The 21,462-nt window shown below is 43.9% G+C and overlaps 1 protein-coding gene across 1 annotated transcript in view; it reads right to left on the bottom strand.

The window, feature by feature from the left end:
- The window catches only part of PEPD (peptidase D), a 249,397-nt gene that overhangs the window by 215,372 nt on the left and 12,563 nt on the right, over positions 1 to 21,462 (bottom strand). Inside the window, exons 2-5 of the mRNA XM_073605776.1 lie at positions 17,251 to 17,434; positions 16,971 to 17,098; positions 9,680 to 9,743; positions 2,519 to 2,566 (exon numbers count right to left, since the gene is read on the bottom strand). Coding sequence (XP_073461877.1) covers positions 2,519 to 2,566; positions 9,680 to 9,743; positions 16,971 to 17,098; positions 17,251 to 17,434 — 424 coding nt within the window. The remainder of the gene's footprint in view (positions 1 to 2,518; positions 2,567 to 9,679; positions 9,744 to 16,970; positions 17,099 to 17,250; positions 17,435 to 21,462) is intronic.

Below are 21,462 nucleotides of genomic sequence, written 5' to 3'. Positions count from 1 at the left end.
TGCTATCCTCCAATGATCAGACCTGTCTTGATACCGCACACCCCACCCTATCCTGCACAGCCATTCACTGGGAAGCTCGGTGTGCTGTTGCACCTCCCTCCTCCCCCCAGCTCTTAAGCAGCTGAGAACAGAGGGAATGTGATCACTTATAAAAAAAGGGGGGGGGTAGGTATTTATAATTTTTTTTTGTATCTATATACAAATGTTTTGCCTTTCATTTTAATTTTAAACTGAATGGGTTGTTTTACAAGGTGATCGTTTACAAATCACTTTATAGTTGACCTCCAGCTTTGTCTTTCACATAGCTCCCAACTGTCCCTGATTTGGAGCAATGTCCCTCTTTCCTCCTCATTTGTCCCTCATTTTGGTCTGATCCATATAGATGTATATAAAATGCACTTATTTTTCAAAAAGTGTAAACCAAATCTAAATTGCTGAATTGTTCAATTTTAAAAGCCAATATAAAGGAATAGTAGTGGTAAAAAAAAAAAGCACTTGTGGATTTATTTAACTTTTTTTTGGTTATTTCCCCTTTAAGGGGGTGTGGCAGGGGGCGTGTCTTATGCCTACATACGTTTGCTAGCAGGTGTCCCTCATTCCCAAAATGTTGGGAGGTATGCTTTCAGTCTTGCACAGTTGTACCGGCTCCACTCCTGGACTGAAACGGCTTCCTCCGATTTCACTGCACACTGTGAGCTTCTCACAATGTGCATTAGAAGCTGTAGCAAGTCAGATAGAGCTCCACCTCATTTCCTGGCCGGAGGACTTCCAACATCATGTAGCTTTTCCGCCCCAGCCTGACTCTCCCCGGCCCGCCCCTTTCATTCACTGGATTTCAGTTTTTTTCAATCATGGAGGCTCAGCATCACATGTGGGCGTTAACTATGCAAATACACCCTGCCTGGGACCACCCACTCCTCCAGATTGACACCCACCCATCAAGGTCTTTTGGCATTTGCATAATTCCTCCCAAGAGCCAGCCCACTGCCTGCATCAGGACTGAGGGATTTCGAGTACTGAGGCAGGGTGCTGTGATGTGCTCAGAAAGCTATATACAGCACCCTGTCAGCCCCTCCCACCAGCCACGATCTGGCCACATTGCACAGAGAAGCACAGAGACCTAGTAATGATATAACTGGGTCCGAAATAAGGTATGTGATGGAAACTGAAAGGTTTATTATTTTATTTTAATTGCATATGATGGGGGGGGGGGCAAATATAAACAGATTAATCTTTAGCTTTAACTGTAACTGAGGCCCTGCTATGTTTGAGAGGGTTTGGGGAGGTTGGCTTGATGCACCAGGCTTGGCCCCAGTAGACCCGATGATAGGATATTGTGGTAGAATGCTGTTGGTTACACAATGCTGGTTATTGCTACCTAACTTTGAAGTATGCAATATTAATGCTCTATTGGCACTGTCATTTCTGTTTTCAGCCACTAGGTGGGGCTGTATGTTCTGAGCTCTATACAGTTGGGAGCTGTAATTGCCTATTTGTTTTCTACTGTTTTGTACATTACAACTTTGCATTCTTTTGTGAGTGTTTATGGACCATGTATGCTTAAATGTGTTCAAATAAAACATTTTTTTTTTGGGGGGGGGGGGGGGGGGTGTTTGTTTTTTAAATCAGAACAGAGAAAAGTCAGGTCACCAAGCTGGCATTGCTGTCTAGCAGTGCTTGGTAAATCTCAGGTCTAGATGGGCAGAAATACAAATCCTTTTGTAGGTAAAACAGATTTCATATATGTATTACAGGTGTGCATTTGTCTGGAGTGGAGCTTTCACTAACACCAGAGAAAAGAAATAATGCTGGAAAACCTACTTAAAAAAAAAAATAATAATAATAATAATAAATAAAAAACAGAATATGAGAAAAAGGTGTAAAGTGGGCAAATACTGTATGTCACTTAAATGACTTGGGGCACTCTCACACTGAGTAAAGCACCGTTATTTTTAGCAGCACTTTAACGTCTTTAGGTCGGTCGCTAGCGGGGCGCTTTAACCCCAGCTAGCGGCCGAAAAAGGGTTAAAAGCGCCCACAAGGCGCTGCTGCAGTGGCGTTTTGCCAGCACTGCCCACTGATTTCAATGGGCAGCGGCGCTTTAGGAGCGGTGCATACATTGCTCCCAAAGCGCTTCAAAGATGCAGCTTGCAGGACTTTTCTTTCAGCATCCTGCCAGCGCACCGCTCCAATGTGGAAGCCCTCGGCCTTTCATACTGGAGTGACAGGAGAGGTGCTTTACAGGTGCCCTGCAGGCTCTATTTTTAGCGATATCGCGCCTGTAAAGCGCCTCAGTGTGAAAGTAGCCTTAGTATTGACTAATATGTCAGAAAAAAGCAAAGGGACACAATTACTGAAGACACAGTAAGCACATTCCTTTAGTTTTGATAAAGGTAGGAAATCGTTGACTTTGTCTTTTCTTGTCAAACTTGCAAATGAAGAGCAATCAGAACCTTTGGCACCCGAGATAGGAGCAAATCACAATCATACACAGCCGTGACATGACCCATTATCTTACCAGAGTCAGAAGTATCGACGGGCTTTTTGCACTTAGGACTTTTGCAATCTGGTGAAAGAAAGAACAAATATTAAGAGACTAAAGAGAATCAAAACAAAATATATAAAGAGACTGAATGGATCAAAAAGCCCTCCACTCAAATCAGTTCCTTCTTACCATACCCTGGTTATACCTTCTAGTCGGGTCTCAAGTACCACTCCATAGAAGCCACTTCACTGATGATGGCCAAAAAGCCTGAAACATCTGTGTTCAGTTTGTAATAAATGGGTCTACAATGTTAGGCTTTTGGGGGAGATTTACTAAAACTGGAGCGCTCAGAATCTGGTGCAGCTGTGCCTGGAAGCCAATCAACTTCTAACTTCAGCTTGTTAAATTAAGCTTTCACAATAAAACATGGAAGTTGATTGGTTTCTGTGCAAAGCTGCACCAGATTTTGCACTCTCCAGTTTAATGCCGCGTACACACGAGTGGACTTTACGGCAGACCTTGCCCGGCGGACGGGATTTCGTCGGACAATTCGATCGTGTGTGGGCTCCAGCAGACTTTGTTTTCTCAAAAGTTGGACGGACTTAGATTTGAAACATGTTTTAAATCTATCCGTCGAACTCGAGTCCGGTCGAAAAGTCCGCTCGTCTGTATGCTAGTTCGACGGACAAAAAGCCACGCTAGGGCAGCTATTGGCTATGAACTTCCTTGTTTTAGTCCGGTCGTACGTCATCACGTACGAATTCGATGGACTTTGGTGGATTGTGTGTAGGCAAGTCCGTTCATTCAGAAAGTCCGTCATAAAGTCCGTCGAAAAGTCCGCCAGGCAAAGTCTGCCGTAAAGTCCGCTCGTGTGTACGCGGCATTAGTATTTCTTATGGGATTCTGGATGTGCATCTTGCTGATGGGACATAATGAATTATTTGCGTGGCTCCATCCACTTCCTAAAATGAGGAATCATATGGCATTAAATGACAACTATAAAAAAGGATACCTATTTATTATGCAGGTAGTAATAATAAATTGGTATTGGGAGATGTAATGGAATGAGCCATGTGAATGCCTTTGGTTTAAAGACAAATACCGCACTAACACAAACGGCATAAGGTTAAATGACAACCATAAAAAGGATACCAATTTATATTGTAGGTAGAAAATCCCAAAGCGCACTAGAACCTTACATCACTTCTTGGAGACCGGCAGCATCCGGACATCTCTATAGCAACATCTTTTGAGGCGCTACCTCTGTATCAAGCCTCCGTAGCAACGCATTTTAAGGCACAAACTCTTTGTCAAGCCTCCGTAGCAATACGTTTTAAGGCACAAACTCTTTGTCAAGCCTTGACAAAGAGGCTGCACCTCGAAATGCATTGTTACAGAGACATTGGGAAGCTTGTGATCTCAAGGAAGTGATGTAAGGTTCTAGCGGTGACGCACTTCCAGTTCCCTACTGAATACCGGCACATGCGCAGCCGATGGCCAGCCATCACTGCCACTCTAGCATGCGGTTTCCCTTTGGCTGTGCATCTGCCTTCCTCCTCCTTATGTTTAATTTGTATGTAGCACCGTGGCCCTGTGAGATACGACATTTTGTTCTACTGTATGTTCTTACGTGTAGTGGAATGACAATAAAGCTTGACTTGACTTGGATAAGCCACCAGGCTTAGAGGTTGGATTTCCACCTTTCTAAACAATACGATAGTTTCGGGAGCCTGATATCTTCCATCAGGTAAGTGGATGCTTACTTTTTTTATGTGCATTGGCTCACACATTAATTGCATTTTTTTCCTTGTTTGCCTCCTTACCATCTCTATGAGATATGGGGATTGGCCACATTGATTCTTCACAGTGGAGCCCTTGGATCTGTCTGCTGAGGACTGATAAACTCTGGTATTGGATTTATGTACCTTGCCGTTATACTTTTTGGGACTTACTACCTGCATAGTAAATTGGTATCCTTTTTATAGTTGTCATTTAATGCCATTTGTATTAGTGCACTTATTGTATTTATTGTCTCTTTTTCCAACATCACATTGTTAGCTACTGTGGCAGCACAATCTATTTTGGGCTTTTATCCTTGATACCTTTAGGTGATCTTGGATGGCCCCAAGTTACTATACATTGTTTGTCCTTCGCTTTTAAAGCAACTTTCCTGTACTATACACCGATTGGGTTGGAGAGCCTTTGATCCCTTCAGTCCCTTCTCACAATGACCTGTATGGTTATTTTTTCTCAGAAATATTTACTACGATTACGCATTACAATTTTTTTCACTGGTAAACAGTAACAGAACAGAAATGTTTAGCCATATCTTTAATAAACTGCTGAAGAAAGAAATATGCCATTGCAGACTTGGATTTGAACGGTGCCGTCTCCGGGGCTGTAATCCTCATTATGACGATTCCAGCCTGGAACAAGCATGCATCTAGGGAAGCCTCAAAACTTGCTAGTCCCGCCGTGCATGCTTGTCACAGGTCGGTGGTTGAAAGCATAGTAATAATGCCCTGTAAAAATTATTCATAACCCTTGAAATTTTCCACATTTTGTCATGTTACTGCCAAAAAAGTAAATGTATTTTACTAGGATTTTATGTGATAGACCAACACAAAGTGGCACATAATTGTGAAGTGGAAGGAAAATTATAAATGGTTTTCAACATGTGAAAAGTGTGGGGTACATTTGTATGGCGCCCCCCGGAGTCAATAATTTGTAGAACCCCCTTTCACTGCAATTACAGCTGCAAGTCTTTTTGGGGATGTCTCTACCAGCTTTGCACATCTAGAGAGTGACATTTTTGCCCATTCTTCTTTGCAAAATATCTCAAGTTCTGTCAGATTGGATGGAGAGCGTCTGTGAACAGCAATTTTCAAGTCTTGCCACAGATTCTCAATTGGATTTAGGTCTGAACTGTGACTGGGCCATTCTAACACATGAATATGCTTTGATCTAAACCATTCCATTGTAGCTCTGGCTGTATGTTTAGGGTTGTTGTCCTGCTGGAAGATGAACCTTCACCTCAGTCTCAAGTCTTTTGCAGACTCTAAAAGGTTTTCTTCTAAGATTGCCCTGTATTTGGCTCCATCCATCCTCCCATCAACTCTGACCAGCATACCTGTCCCTGCTAAAGAAAAGCATCCCCACAACATGATGCTGCCACCACCATGTTTCACGGTGGTGATGGTGTGTTCAGGGTGATGTGCAGTGTTAGTTTTCCGCCACACATATGATACTGCTACTGTCTATTGTGACAAGTCAGGAATTTAGTCACATAGATTGTAGAAAACAGATGCATTATACATCTTCTGGGACCTTAAAACCCCTGATGACAGGATGACCAGTTTCCAAGCCAGGAACCTTGGATAAGCAAGTCCAGTTCCAAAGCAAAATCATGCCTTATTACATTATACATTATAAATACTCAGGCAGGGATTGGCAGTCAGTTATACTCACATCTCACAAATTCCTCAGTAAGGCTGCAAATCACACGTGCGCTCTGTGTCACATTTTTTTATGGACAGCATAGGGCAGACATTCACTTAAATGGCCTTATACATGCCAAAGGAGCGCCGGCACCTTTTTTTATGGCAGTGAGCATGTTTTTGCAAAGCGCATTTTGTTACGCAACTGCTACCCATGTTTGGGGTGCCATAAAAGAATTAATAGCACCCCAAGTGCGTTTTGGCTGTTTTTTTTTTTTCGCATGTTTCTATGAGTGTTCCCAAAATTCAAAGGTGTGAATGGGGCCTCATGGTCATTATAAATAAAAGGAGCAGTAGCTGAGGCTCCAACCATCCAGGTTGTTTGAGCCTCTCTCTATCTAACAACATCTTTAACATGTTTCTCTGACCAACACATGCTTCCTTGGAGAGTCATGGTAGGCCAAATAATAAAAGCCATTTGAGAAAATAAAAAGAATATAAAAACAATACAAAACAAGAAAACCTCTCTGTGTTCTCTAGAACAGACTCTCCCAGGAACTAATTCTAGACAGCTCAGTTCATAGAAATGCATTCAGCTTCTTTTTTTCTTTTTTTTTTAAGCCAGAGTGCACAGAATATAACTTGATATTAGTATTTATAGGTAGTAACACCAGAGATTATTGATCCATAGACTACCCAATTGCCATAGGGAATCAGGAAGGAAATTTTTTTTTCACTATTGGAGAAACCTAGACCATGCTGTAAAATGATTTTTTTTTCCTCTGGATCATATGTGGTCATATTCTGTGTATGGGGGGTATTAAATGTATTTATTTGTTGGATAAACTAGATGGATTTGTACCTTTTATTAATTTATGTAAGTAATGTAATGTAAGTAATCAGTTCTCCCCTTCCGCTCTGAGCAGAGAAGCTATGACTGTCAGTCTCCAGCTCTATGCTCTCCCCTCCAGCGCTCACTGGAGTGCTGGGCTGTGAAGGGGGCAGGCTCAGGCTCTCGGCGGATTGCTGACAGGCTGAGCCAGGTGCTGGTCCAGGGATCCCGGGTGGACCCGACCATATGGTTGGGATCTTTCCCATGCCTAGACTGGCTGCTCTCCTGTCCATAGGAGAAGTATGACCAAAAAAAAACTTTGGCAGTACTTTTCCTATAACCACTTGAAGACCAGGCTTTTCTGGCACTTTTTGTTTACAAGTTTAAATCAGTATTTTTTGCTAGAAAATTACTTGTAAACCCCAAACATTATACATTTTTTTTAGCAGAGACCCTAGGGAATAAAATTGCGATCTTTATGTCACACACTATTTGCTCAGCGTTTTTTCAAACATAGAAGTTTAGAAAAAAAAATACACTTTAATAAATTGAAAAAAAAAAACACACACACACACACACACACACACACACACACACTATATACCCCAATTGTCCCAATTGTTTTGTAAAATATGAAACATGGATGTTACAGCAAGTAAACAGATACCCAACATGTCACACTTTAAAATTGCGCACACTTGTGGAATGGCGACAAACTACGATACTTAATCTCCATAGGCAACGCTTTAAAAAAATTTATATTTATATATATATATATATATATATATATATATATATATATATATATATATATATATATATATATATATATATATATACATATACATATACATATACATACACACACACATTTAATCTTTTGCTTTTAAAAATACATTTTAAAAAGATTTGTTACTTCCACTCTAGACAGACCGGAAGTGACATCTTGACGTTTTTCCGGTCATCCAAGGCCAAAAAGGCAAATCAGGGATGATCTTGTCTCTCATTTCCGCTGTGACCATCCAGCCGCAACATCAGATTGTTTCTTGGGCATGCCGGTGATAACGGTAAGCCTGAGACACACCGGCGAGCTGCAAGAAAAGGGGGGCATCCTTTCCGCTATTTAAGAAAGCGATTTTGTGGCTAATGAGCAGCTTGGACCGCTTTCATGAGAAAGCCAGCTGCCGGCTGAAGAAAAAGATACCGGGAGTTATGGCTGATAGCTTTAGCCATAACCCCCGGTAAACCACTTGCTAACCCCTGCGTATATATACTGTACACGTATTCAAATGTTTTACTGTAAGTACTGAATTCTGATTTTGCATATGAAATCTGTAAAATTAGGTCACAATCCTTATTCTTAGAACAAGGTTTATTTATTTACATTCTTTATATTCCTTTCATTAGAACAGAAAAGCTTTTAAATATGTTGCCTACCCCGATTCTACATCAGTGTAAGAGATTATAATGGATGAACTCATCATTGGGAATTAAACTCTGAGATGAATGTGAGGACCTAGAATACCTGTCCAAAAGATTGACAGCAAAAAAGACCAAATGGTCCATCACGTCTGTCCTTATTTTTAACCTAAGTATAGATCGATATTTGTCCCAAGCATGTTTAGAAATCATTTAGTGTCAGTTGACTCGCTACCTCTGCTGGAAGTCTGTTCCAAGGAAGCCAAGATTGGCACAAATGGTCTATGCAAGACCACAAGGGAGTAATTAATATGTCCTTCAAAGAGGCAAATTTAAAGTCCTCTCCAGGTGGTACAATAGTTCCTTATAAAATTAGCAAAAATAGATCTGATTAGGTCATCTCAATGTTTCAGACTAAGTGGCTATCGAGGACCAACGTACTAGATTTGGTGGCAGTGTGCCATGATTTGATGCTTTTTTCCCCCACTTCTTGGACTCTTAGAGCTTCAGACTGAAAATACTTCTCACTTGATCTTTATTCACACAAAGTTTTCATCCAAAAACTGGTCCACCTCACCTGATCATCTGGTGAACCAAGTACCCCCCCATTCTGACGATGAGCAGAAATATCCACAAACACCCCCTGCAGGCTCATTGTTTACATTAAGTTTGATTGTAATTGGTGGTACAGGAAATTAAGAAAGAGGAAGATACAAAGCACAGGCTGCAGGAGGTACACTTGCAGTGACCACGTGAGGTGCTTTCTGGATTCTGGCTAAAGAAAATACAATCCCAGTGAGCCTCTGAGGTGCTCTCTGGATTTTTACTCCAGTGGATTACAGACTCGTGACATTAAGGTAAATGGAGGGAACTTTCAGATCTTTTCTCATGCCTGCATGATAGGTTTAGAGAAGGTCATACTAAGAGTCAATTAGAAAGCAATAGTCTGAAGGCAAACAGTATTAGCCATATCCTCTCCATCTCCTGAGGGCTTGAACGGAAACAGACATTATTCTCTTGCTTTACAAAACCCATAATGTGTTGGGACACCATTGTCATGGTTAAAACCTGTATCAAAGTGGTTGTAAAGGCTGAAGGTTTTTTTACCTTAAAGCATTCTATTCTAGGTTACAAAAAAACCTTCTGTGTGCTGCTCCCTCCCCCCACCCCTCCCCAGCCCATCCTTATACTTACCTGAGATTGATGTCGATCCAGCACTGTACACGAGAGCAGCATAGCGGCTCTTTGTCTCCTCGTTGGCTCAGAGGCAGCAGCAGGAGCCACTGGCTCCTGCTGCTGTTAATCACAGCTAATGATGAGGGAGCAGGGGACACACACACACAGGAGCGAGAGTGCATAAGTGTCCCCATTGCAAGCGGCTTGCTATGGGTGCACTCAGCAGGGGGAGGAGCGCCAGCGGGCGGGGGACCCGAGAAGGAGGAGGATCGGAAATGCAATGGGCAAAACCACTACAACCAATAGAAGCAGGATACAGGAGTCACTTACATCACAGGTGTAGTGGGCCTCATCCACAGCGTACTTCTTCTTAAAGTGCTCAGGAGGGTGAATCCTGGAAGATGAGAATAAAAAAAAAAAAAAAAAGGTTGTATACTTTGATAATTCCAGTGGACATAAATTAATTAATTAGATATTCCACATAAGAACAAGAGAGGTTTAAACATGAGCAAGGAAACAGATAATTTTACTGTGAAGCAGCCTGGGCAAACTTGAGTAGGTGGTTTACATGTAGGGGGCTTTTCTCCACTAGTCACCAATGCAAGGGGTCCCTGTACCCAATGGACCATAAATGTAGAGAGATCCTTCTGTGCTGACCACCAAATGTAAGGAGGTCCTTCTTCAGTAATCATCAAAATAGGGGGCATTTTTTCACTAGTCACCAATGTGGGGTTCTTGTCCCGCTGACCTTAAATGTAAGACAACCTTCCCTGCCGACCACCTAAAATAAGGGGGCCCTTCATCCCAAACCATCAAAGTATGGGGCATTTTTCCACTGGTGACCAATGTGACAAGTCCACTTTTCCACTGACCATAAATGTAAGATGTCCTCCTCTGCAGATCCCCAATGTCAGAGGACTCTACTTCACTAATCGTCAATGTACAAGGTATTTCCCGACTGTCCACCAATGTGAGGGGTCCCCTGTCCCATTAAACATAAAAATGTAAGACATCCTTCTATACTGGTCACCTAAAGTACCAGAGCCATTCTTCCTAAACAATCAACATACAGGGTATTTCTCCATTGGCCATCAATGTGAGGGGTTCCTTTACACAATGACCATTAAGAGGTCCTTCTGTGCTGACCTCCAAATGCAAGGGGGCCTTTCTTCAGTAGTCATCAATTTAGGAGGCATTCCTCCACTGGTTGCCAATGTGAGAAGTCCCTTGTCCCGCTGACCATACTCTTAAGAGGCCCTTGCTGACCACCAGAGGGCTCTTGTTCACTAATCATCAATGTGAGGGGGGGGGGGGGGGGGGGGCATTTCTCCACTGACAACCAATGTAGAAAAGAAATTACATATTTCAAAGTCTACTTCTCTTTTCAGGTCATTTTTTTATGTAATGTCATATTTATACAACACATGATTTTTATGTAGGATGATGATTTCTGATAATATCTACAACTTATTGATCATGTCCAAGGAGTAGATATATTTTAAGGAGTTCTCTGAGACCTGAAAATAATTTCAAGGGTTCCTTAGAGGAGAAAAGGTCTGAGAAAGGCTGTTCTGACTGCTGCACCTTAGCAGTTGACAGTAGAGACACACCACATAGAAAAAGACTGTAGTTTGATGCCAACAGTAAAACCAGTCTTCATTGATTTAATTGGCAGAAATGCAAACTACCGAAAGGCTTCAGAAGTCGCAGAGAGATACCAAAAAAAAAATAGCAGATGGCTTATGCCACTGGTACCCAACCCATCAGCGAGATATAATGTGTTTGTGGTGGGAATGGCCTTTAAATATTTCTTTCATGTTTGACTAATTTGTACCAAACAGAGGGAGGTTTTCTTAAGTGTAATTGAGCCTTTGACTTCCTACAAAGTTACAATGTACAGTCTGATCACTGGGCAAGAAGAGACTGGAGGAAATACTTTCTCCTGCCTGCAGAAGACTGATGACATCTCAGCCTAGGCAAAGTCACTGACTCCAACTCATGGACAGCTTTTTAATGATGTAAAGTGGAGCTTTTATGAAAATGATACGGTTGGATATTGTGACATATCAGGCATTTATTCACACGGTCCACTTTAAACACGTCTCTGTCTAGTTTTTAATAGGAAGTCGCCTTGCTAAACAGCTCGCAGACCTCTGATCCCCGCCAAGAGCCACCGGCACCATTACGGAGAAGGCGATGATTCCAGAGTAAGCCTCCTTGGGTATTTGCAGAACTTGCGAGCGATATGAATTGTTGTCTTGTGGATTGGGGATAAAACCGCGGATATCAAGCAAGATGTCAGAGCATTTCTCTCCTTGACATTTCGATATCCGGGAAGGAATGATGTAAAGTATAAATATTGTTTGAACGCTGTACATAATGATAACCCGAGGGACCGGGCGCGCTTCTCCTGCTACATCTGCTGTGAAGAGACAGCGAGGCGGCGCGATTGGTTCGGTGAGAAGGTGACTGAGCAGCCAATTAGAGCCAAGTCAATTAGCGCCAATCAAGGGCCGGATTCCCAGAATGCTCAGACATTTGTCAAGTCGACAGATGGACTGTTCCGAGTGTCTCACTTCTTGTTTAGATTGAACGTCTGCGAGACAAAGAAAAAAAACGAGCTTCGCAAGAAAAAATAAATACATAAGATGATAAATAATACATGGCTGCCGAGGTGGAACGCCGAGCGGGTTTCTGAGAGGGAGGCACATAGCGGAGATGGACACAATTCTGGTCAAAGAATTAATGAAAACCTATAGCAATGTGACTTAAGCCTTGTACACACGATCAAGTTTTCTGCAGACAAAGCGTCAGACTTTTGTCCGAAGGGCTTGTGGCACACAATTGTCGGCCAACAAACACAAACATAGTGACGTACTACATGGAATTTCAGCTCTTGAGCGCCCCCGTTTGGGCACCTTCTGCTAATGTCATGTTTGTTGAGCCTTGATTCCGAGCATGCATGTTTGTACTTTGGACTTTTCTGTGATGGACTTGTGTACACATGATACGAAAATCTGACAACAGGTCGCTGCCCGCCGAAAATTTATTAGCCTGCTAACTAACATTTGTTGGCCGAAAGTTGCACAATAATTGTCTGATGGAACGTACTAACGGTCGGATTTTAGGCAAACAGTCTGTCATCACACAATTCCCAGACGAAAATCCGATTGAGTTTACGAGGCTTTAGAGTCAACAATCAAAAATGAACATGTTAAAAGCTGAACTCCATATAGAGCAAAAATACACAAAATTAATGCAACTCTGGATTTAATAATAATTTTTTTTTTTTTTTAAGCCGACTTCCAGCCTTCCACAGTTGTACAGGCATGCTTGGACCTGGACATACATATAACTCCTCACAGTGACTGAAGCTGAAGTGTCAGGCTCACATATAGAAAGCAAGGGCGAAGCTTCATTTCACAAGACAAGTCTGTTCAGTTGAACGCTGCTGCTGAAGTAGGCAGACCCAGGCTACACCCCATCAGGCGATTGTTAATTCCAGTCTGTTCCACCAATCCATGCTTGCATCAAGTAGGTGAAAGGTCGGAAGATTCCTGGGTCTGCTGGGCCCGTCCTTATCTGCATCAGGTGATTGACAGGTTAAGGGACTCCGGGTCTGTCCCACCCATCCACACCTGCATCAAGTAACTGACAAGTCAGGAACTCTGAGTCTGTCCTCTCCATCCTAATCGGCATCAGGCGATTGGCAAGTCATGGGATTCCCCGTCTTCCCTGCCCATCCTTACCTGGATCAGGTGACTGACAAGTCAGTGGACTCTTAGTTTCTTCTGCTCATTGTTATCTGCATCAGGTGATTAATAGTTCAAGGGAATCCTGGTCTGTCCCAACTATCTACACCGGCATCAGGTAATTGACAAGTCAGGGAACTACTAGTCAGTCTTGCCCATCCTAAAATGCATCAAGTGATTGACAGGCCAGGGAACTCCTGGTCTGTGCCATCCATCCTTACTTACATGAGGAGATTGACAGGTCAGGGAACTACCAGTCTGTCCTGCCCATCCTAACCTACATCAGTGGATGGCAGGTCTGGGAACTCCAAGTTTGTCCTGCCCGTCCTTATCTGTATCAGGCGATTGACCGGTCAAGGAACTGCCAGTCTGTCCAACCCATTCATACCTGCATCAGGTGGATGACAGGTGAAGGAACTCCAGGTCTGTCCAGTCCATCCTTATCTAAATTAGGTGATTAACATGTCAAGGGATGCCCAGTCTGTCCCGCCCATCCTTACCTGGATCAGGTGACTGAAAGGTGAGGGGGACTCCTGATTTGTTCTGCCCATTCTTATCTGCATCGAGTGATTGATGGGTCAAGGGACTCAGTTTCTGTCCCAACTATCCACACCTGCATCAGGTAATTGGCAGGTCAGGGAACTCCGGGTCTGTCCCACCTATCCTTACCTGTGTCAGGTGAGGGGACTTCCAGTCTGTCCTGCCCATCCATTCCTGCATCAAGTAGTTGAAAGGTCAGGGAAACTCCTGGTTTGTCCCACCCATCCTTACCTACATCAGGTGATCGACAAGTCAAGGGACCTTGGGTCTGTCCCACCTATCCACACCTGTATCAGGTGATTGACAGGTCAGGGAACTGCCGGACTGTCCCGCCTATTCTAACCTGCATCAGGTGACTGAAAAGTAAGGGGACTCCAGTCTTTCACAGTAATCCACACCTTCTAGTCCTGATTGGCTGGTTGTGCAATGTTTCTGAGTACACTGTCAACACCCACAACCCCACTTCCTGCATTGCTAGTGTCTCAGTGCATCATGAGACTGCATGGAGTTTGCATTTGTCAGAAACCATGAAATCAGGCCAAGACAGAAGTACAGTTAAACCACACTTGTTTAATAATAAAAGAAAAAAGAACATAGTCAAAACATACTCAAAGTCCAGTAACCGGAACGGATAGTCAGCCAAGCCAGAAGTCAGGGATCAATGTACTGGAACAGCAAGCAGGATCTGGAGCCACAAGGGATGTCAGCCAAGCAAGTCTTGAACAGGATTGCAGGAGATAGTTTCTGTGATGTTGACCAAGGCGAAGGCAGAGCTCCTCTGGACTGGACGGCTTAAGTAGGCAGGACTGACGAGCAGGATATCATCAGCAGCTGAGTAACTGTGGAGAGATAGGAGCTGGCAATTAGCCGACAGCTGAGCGGCCAGCTCACAGAAGGAAGGGCTGAGCCCAGTCCTGACAGCATCTTCTCATTGTGCTTGTGTTCATTTCCTCCAGGTAGTCTGCTTTCCAGCCAAAGACATGCTGGTAGGTTAATTGGCTTTTCTCTAAATTGGCCCTAGTATGACATTCTACTGCATGCACCCGGGGATAGCTGCATCTCCCCCTACCTGTCCCAACAGCAATCTGATGTGTGCTTCATAAAGGAAAAAATAACATTTAATAATAAATGAATGTAGATTTCAGCTACAAGAATTAGGATTTTAAAAAGAAAAAAATAGATTTTTATTCATGTTGGGGGGGGGGGGGATTTAAGGGAAATTTTTAGCGCATCCGGAGTTCAGTTTTAAATATCATCTCGTTAAAACACTCTGCTCTCTCTCACTGTTACTCCGGCAACAAAGAACGCGCCGACGGTGTTCCGTGCCAAGAGATTATCGCTTTAAAACAAGTGGGAGGAAAAAGTCTTGCCAACATGGCCTTAACAGCGCCGCTTATCAAATGTGAAAATTCGCCTCCGTTTCATCAGCCATCGATAAACGCACAAAAACCTATTAATGGTTTGCGCGTTGCTGTGTTGAACAAGGAAACGCGTTTCCAATCGGGCGCTTTTAGATAATGGCATTAGGAGGCGGCAAAGCGGCGAGGCCTGACATCTGTTGCTCAATATGCCGTACTTTGTGAATATCTCCGATCGATGTATTGAGCCGCTGTGACATTTAAAATTAATGAGAAGTAAATGGCAGCACAATTTTTAATTAGACGAACTGAGAAAAGCGCGACCAGGCTGGCGCTTAATTTGTTTCTGGGGGGGGATTAGTGCGCCTGGAGGGTGTTCTGCACTTACCTGCCGCGGTCATGTGATCAGTCAGCGCACTCCCAGAATGCACTGGGCGGTAAAGAGGTGGCACAAAGGGTTAGAGCTGAAGCTTTGAGGCAATCTATAGAGAACAGCTAAATATACAGTTCAATTACATACAGGGGACCAGATATACTGTATCTGCTACAGGATTTGTTCTGGTGTACAGCCAATCTTGTGATAAAGACTAGCCTGCCAGATGACACAGCCAGGCTGGTGACCACACTTTTCTCTACTACAGTTAGGAATGAAAGCTTGGTCATCGACACGCCCCCAGCCTGTGATTGGACAAGGAAGGAGAAGCAGTACACTGAAATCAGATGAAAGGTTTAGCGCTGGAAAACACTTTTTGATAGATAAAAAGTGCATTTTATATACATCTATATAGATCAGACCAAAATGAGAGACAAATGAGGAGCAATGAGGGACAGAGGGACTTTGCTTCAAATCAGGGACAGTCCCTCCAAATCAGGGACAGTTGGGAGCTATGCCAAAGGCATGTGTGGGCATGATTTTTAGGGTTGGTGTCAGTTGCTGTACTGCTTTTCCAGAGAATTAAATGAAAGAACAAATCCCTGGCATGCCTTTACAAGTGTATCCCTACTGGCCACTGGGTGCTGCAGACTCAAGCTGTGTGATCTGCTGTTCAGTTGCTTAATTATACATTATTAGATTGTAATCAAGCAACTGATTAATCAAATAACTGAACAGTAGATTGCACAGCTTGAGTCTGCAGCACCCAGTGGCCAGCAAGGATGCACATCTAAAAGCACGCCAGGGATTTGTTCTTTCATATAATTCTCTGGAAAAGCAGTACAGCCACTGACACCAACCCTAAAGATCACACCCACACATGCCTTTGGGTGTGTATGCCTGCTAGCCACTGGGTGTGACTTTAGCTATGCAATCGGCTGATCAGTTGCCCGATTAAGCTTTGCTACAGTGAAATCAAGCAGCTGATCAGCAGATTGCACAGCTAAACGTGGTAAAACCCAGTAGTCAGGCATAATGCATGACTAAAGGGATGCCGGAGATGCGTTTTTTTTGTATAATGCACAGGAAGAGCAGTACAGTGATTCACGCCAGCCTCAAGGTTCATGCCCACACACGCCCAGGGCGTACAGTGCCTGTTAAAAGGGACAGATGCCAGGGCTGGGCAGGAAGGGGCTCAGAAAAAAAAAAAATTAAATAAAATTTGGTTATTCTGTTTTTATAACCTGTAGTGGAAAAAAAAAAAAAAAAAAAAAAAAAAAAAACAACCTTTCTAACCAATCAGAGGCTGGCTATGCTGGGCAACCATGTTCTACGCATTTCAGCTCCAGGGAAAGCAGCGAGAATATTCTATAAAGATATGGCAGTGAAAGTATTACAAGGAGGGCGGTAGGGTGTTGGCGCCAGCTCTGCCATCTCACAAGCAGTCAGGGGTTATAAACTCCTCTGATTACCTATAAAGCCGGACGGCGCTCTCTCCAATGGCACCGCGGGGCTGTGTGTTCCACTCCAGCAATTCACCAGCTATAAACCAGACAGACATAACAGACAGAAAAATAGAGGAGCTTATTAATACTCACTTCCCCATCCACACGGCGTAACTCTCCGGCAGTTTGGGCACGAAAAGGATTGATTTTCCCGTGTCAACATCAATGGCGCCATAACAGCCCGATTCTGTCACTCCAAACGCCCAGTGAAAGAACGACTCCTAAGAGGCAAAAGCTTTTCATTAGCGGCCAGTATGAATCTATTCTCCCCCCCCCCCCAAAGAATAAGTCCACATGGGAGATTTTTTATATTTATTATTATATATCACAGGCCAACAAAATGATATCATAGAATGAACAGCGGTGGACGAACCTGACGGAAGAGGACGCCGGTGTCGGTGCAGTATCGGTTGGTCTCCTCTCCTCCCTGCAGGAGCACAACGGCCTCTTTTGGAACATTGCGGTTGTTGCGCAGTCTATCGCAGACACGCTTCCTGTTCAGGGCGAAGAGGGCGGCCGGGACCCTCAGCGTCTCGTTACCCAGCCAATAAGATGGTCTGCCAGAGAAAAACAAAGTTACATCAGATTATTCAACATAAGCGCTGCTTATGAACGGATTAGCAATTTTTTTTTGAAAAATTACACTTTAAAGGAATTTTAATAAAAAAAAAAAAAAACACAACAACACACCATAGTAATGATTTTTTTTGCAAAATATAAAATATGATGTTACGCCGAGTAAATAGATACCCAACATGTCATGCTTTAAAATTGCACACACTCGTGGAATGGTGACAAACTACTGGAATAGCAACAAAATCTCCATGGGCGACACTTTTTACAGGTTACCCATTTAGCCCTCATTCACACGAGGCGGACTCCGTTTCCACGGAGCCCGCCTCGGTCCGCCGGCTCAGCGAGAGATCAGTCCATTGATCTCCGCTGAGCCGGCGGATGACAGGTCCCTCTCTGCTCACTGAGCGGGGAGGGGCTTGTCAGGCGCCGCTGCCGCCTATGGAGGGATCGGATGAGAACGGACAGCATGTCCGTTTTCATCAGATCTCACCCGATCCGATCCGCCAGCGATGGACCTGGACGTAGAGCCATCCGTCTGCTTTTAGCGGATCGGACCGGGTCGGATATCAGCGGACATGTCTCCGCTGACATCCGACGCTCCATAGGCTAACATGGAGCGCCCGTTCAGGTCCGCCGTCAAGACTGACAGGAGGACCTGAGCGGTCCGATCGTGTGAAAGGGGCCTTAGGGCTACAGAGGAGGTCTAGTGCTAGAATTATTGCTCTCGCTTGAATGTTCACAGCGAGATCTCACATGTGTGGTTTGAAAACCATTTACATATTGCTTGCACGACTTACATATGGGTTCAGTTTTGCGTGCGAGCACAGAGGGATGAGGTGCTTTTTTTTTTTTTTTCCCCAATTTATTTTTTTTAATGTACTTTTTATTTTTACACGGCCTATTATCTTTTGTGAAAGATGATGTTACACCGAGTAAAAAAAATTGCGCACGCTCATGGAATGGCGACAAACTACAGTACTTTAAAATCTCTATAGGTGACACTTTACAAATGTTTACAGTTACAGAGATGGTCTAGCACTAGAATCATTGCTCTCGCTCTAACGTTTGAAGCGGTACCTCACGTGTGTGGTGCGAATATCGTTTACATATGCGTGGACGGCTTACATATGCGTTTGCTTCCGGGCACGGGCACAGAGGGATGGGGCGCTTTCAATTTTTTTTTTTTCTCATTTATTTTATTTTTTTGATTACTTTTGATCCTATTACAAGGAATGTAGACATCCCTTATAATAGAAATAGGGATGACAGGTCCTCTTAATTGAGAGATCTGGGATCAAAAAACACCCCAAAATCTCTGTTACCTTTAAAAGCAAAAAAAAAAAAAATGTATTTACTATGGCCCGGGAACCAGAAGGGACGTGATGACATCGCTCCAGGCCTCCAAGAGAAATAGAGACAAGTGGCGGCCATCTTGGCCTCACTCTTCTCCATACCCAGCTACCGCCAGCGTTGGATCGCTCCTGGGTTTCATTGATCGGTCAGGTAAGACCGGGAGCGACGTGCAAGCGGCGGTGGAGGGGGGGGGGGTTAAGAGACTGGGAGGGTTAAAGGGTGGGGCAACTAGCTCCCAAATCAAATCTTCTCACCACTGGGGACTCGCTGCAGTGAGAAGATTCGGCTCCGGAGGGAAAGAGCTGGAGTCTACGAACCGGTACGCTGTAACTGCCGACTTAGCATTACGAGGACATGGGAGGAGGAAAGAGTGGGCAGTCATTTATCAGGATTGTATATGCCCAAATATGACTATGGGCTGTACAGATAAGAAAATGGAGGAAATGAACAGCTTAGAAGGGAACTGAAACTGGAGCATGCTCAGTAGATGTGGCAACGGCTGGTCTAAATCTTAGGCTGCGTGAGGACACAAAGAAGGAGGGAGGGATAGTGAACTGCAGGATCAACCAGGCTTTTTTTTTTTTGCACAATACAGAAAACAAATCCCATAGAGACCGAGTGAATAGAATATAATTGCAAAAAAAGAAAATACAATTTTAAACACAAATCCGCCTGTACCAGAATGATGTACCCAGACCCCGAGCATGTGTGATCCTGCAAACTGCCTCCTGAGATTTCTACATCACTCATCACAGCGGAAATATCTCAGCACATGTTTGGTGTCTATTATCTCGATGCAACCTAATCTTTCCTATTTTGCCCAAAAAAATTGAAAATATATTGCGTTTATGTGCCCTAAAATTAACTTTGGTGTAGTTTTTACTGAAAATATGGGTTTATTAAAACTTTGCACTAATATGTAATGTAAAAACTTGTAGCTGCCTCCATTTTATTCTCCAGGGTCTCCGCTTTCAGAAAATAAACTACATTGCCAAAAGTATTGGGACACCCCTCCAAATCATTGGATTCAGGTGTCGCCCTCAAGCTCAGTGAACTCAAGCGTGATACCATGATAGGTTGTCACCTGTGCAATAAATCCATCCATGAAATTTCTTTGCTACTAAATATTCCACGGTCAACTGTTCGTGGTATTATAACAAAGTGGAAGCAACTGGGAACAACAGCAACTCAACACAAAGTGGAAGGCAACATAAAATGATAGAGCGGGGTCAGCCCATGCTGATGTGCACAGTGCGCAGAAGTGGCCATCTGTTTGCAGAGTCAATAGCTACAGACCTCCAAACTTGGTGTGGCCTTCAGATTAGCACAACAACAGTGCATAGAGAGCTTCATGGAATGGTCTTCCATGGCAGAGCAGCTGCATCCAAGCCTTATATCACCAAGTGCAATGCAAAGTGTTGGATACAGTGGTGTAAAGCACGCCGCCACTGGACTCTGGAGCAGTGGAGACGTGTTCTCTAGAGTGATGAATCGCGCTTTTCTGTCCAGCAATCCGATGGGACGTATCTGGGTTTGACTGTTGCCAGGGGAACGGTACTTGCCTGACTGCATTGTGGCAAGTGTAAAGTTTGGTGGAGGGGGGATTATGGGGTGGGGTTCCTTTTAAGGGTTTGGGCTTGGCCCCTTAGTTCCAGTGAAGGGAACTCTTAAGGTGTCAGTATACCAAGACATTTTGGACAATTTCATGCTCCCAACTTTGTGGGAACAGTTTGGGGATGGCCCTTTCCTGTTCCAACATGACTGCGCACCAGTGCACAAAGCAAGGTCCATAAAGACATGGATGAGCGAGTTTGGGGTGGAGAAACCTGACTGTCCTGACCTTAACCCATTAGAACACCTTTGGTATGAATTAAAGCGGAGACTGTGAGCCAGGCCTTCTCAGCCAACATCTCTGCCTGACCCCACAAATGTGCTTCTGGAAGAATGGTCAAACATTCCCATAGACACACTCCTAAACCTTGTGGACGGCCTTCCCAGAGGAGTTGAAGCTGTTATAGCTGCAAAGGGTGGGCCAACTCAATATTGAACCCTACAGACTAAGACTGGGATGCTAATACAGCTTATGTGTGTGTAAAGGCAGGCGTCCCAATACTTTTGGTAATATAGTGTAAATCCTATTTGGGGGGGATTTAAAACTTCAGGCCTAAAATGGGCATTTTAACACATCTGTGCAAAAAAATGCACAAACTGGTTGAACCCAATTATGAGCGGTTTATGAAAACAGTGCAGACCTTGGGACCGCTTAATGGAGTTGCCCTTTCTGGGTGTCATTCAGCTGCCGCAGATCGGCTGCAGATAAGAGACACAAATGTCATCGGCACTGCACTGCGTCTACAATACAGGGGGTTTGTTCCATTCTGTGAAATGGACCCAAAATAAGTGCGGACGCACCAATCCGGCCCCCAGACACGGTGACATTAACGGTAACGGAAGTTGTTTTATTGTGCAGAAGAATTGGAGGAGTGAGGAGACGCTCAATGTACTGCGGTGTCTGCCGGCTGCAGCAAAAACAACATTTCCCTAACCTTTACTCTGACAATCCCCGTCTTGTTCTGACGTTTCTAATCTTCCGTCTTCATGTACCGGAGGAAACAGAACAGAGGCCAATAATTCCCCGAAACACAACTCGCAGAAA

The sequence above is a fragment of the Aquarana catesbeiana genome, linkage group LG11, assembly GCF_042186555.1.
Source record: "Aquarana catesbeiana isolate 2022-GZ linkage group LG11, ASM4218655v1, whole genome shotgun sequence".
In the NCBI taxonomy this organism is placed as follows: domain Eukaryota; kingdom Metazoa; phylum Chordata; class Amphibia; order Anura; family Ranidae; genus Aquarana; species Aquarana catesbeiana.
Note: the sequence above shows the minus strand (reverse complement) of the source record. Positions and strands in the feature narration are given on the sequence as shown.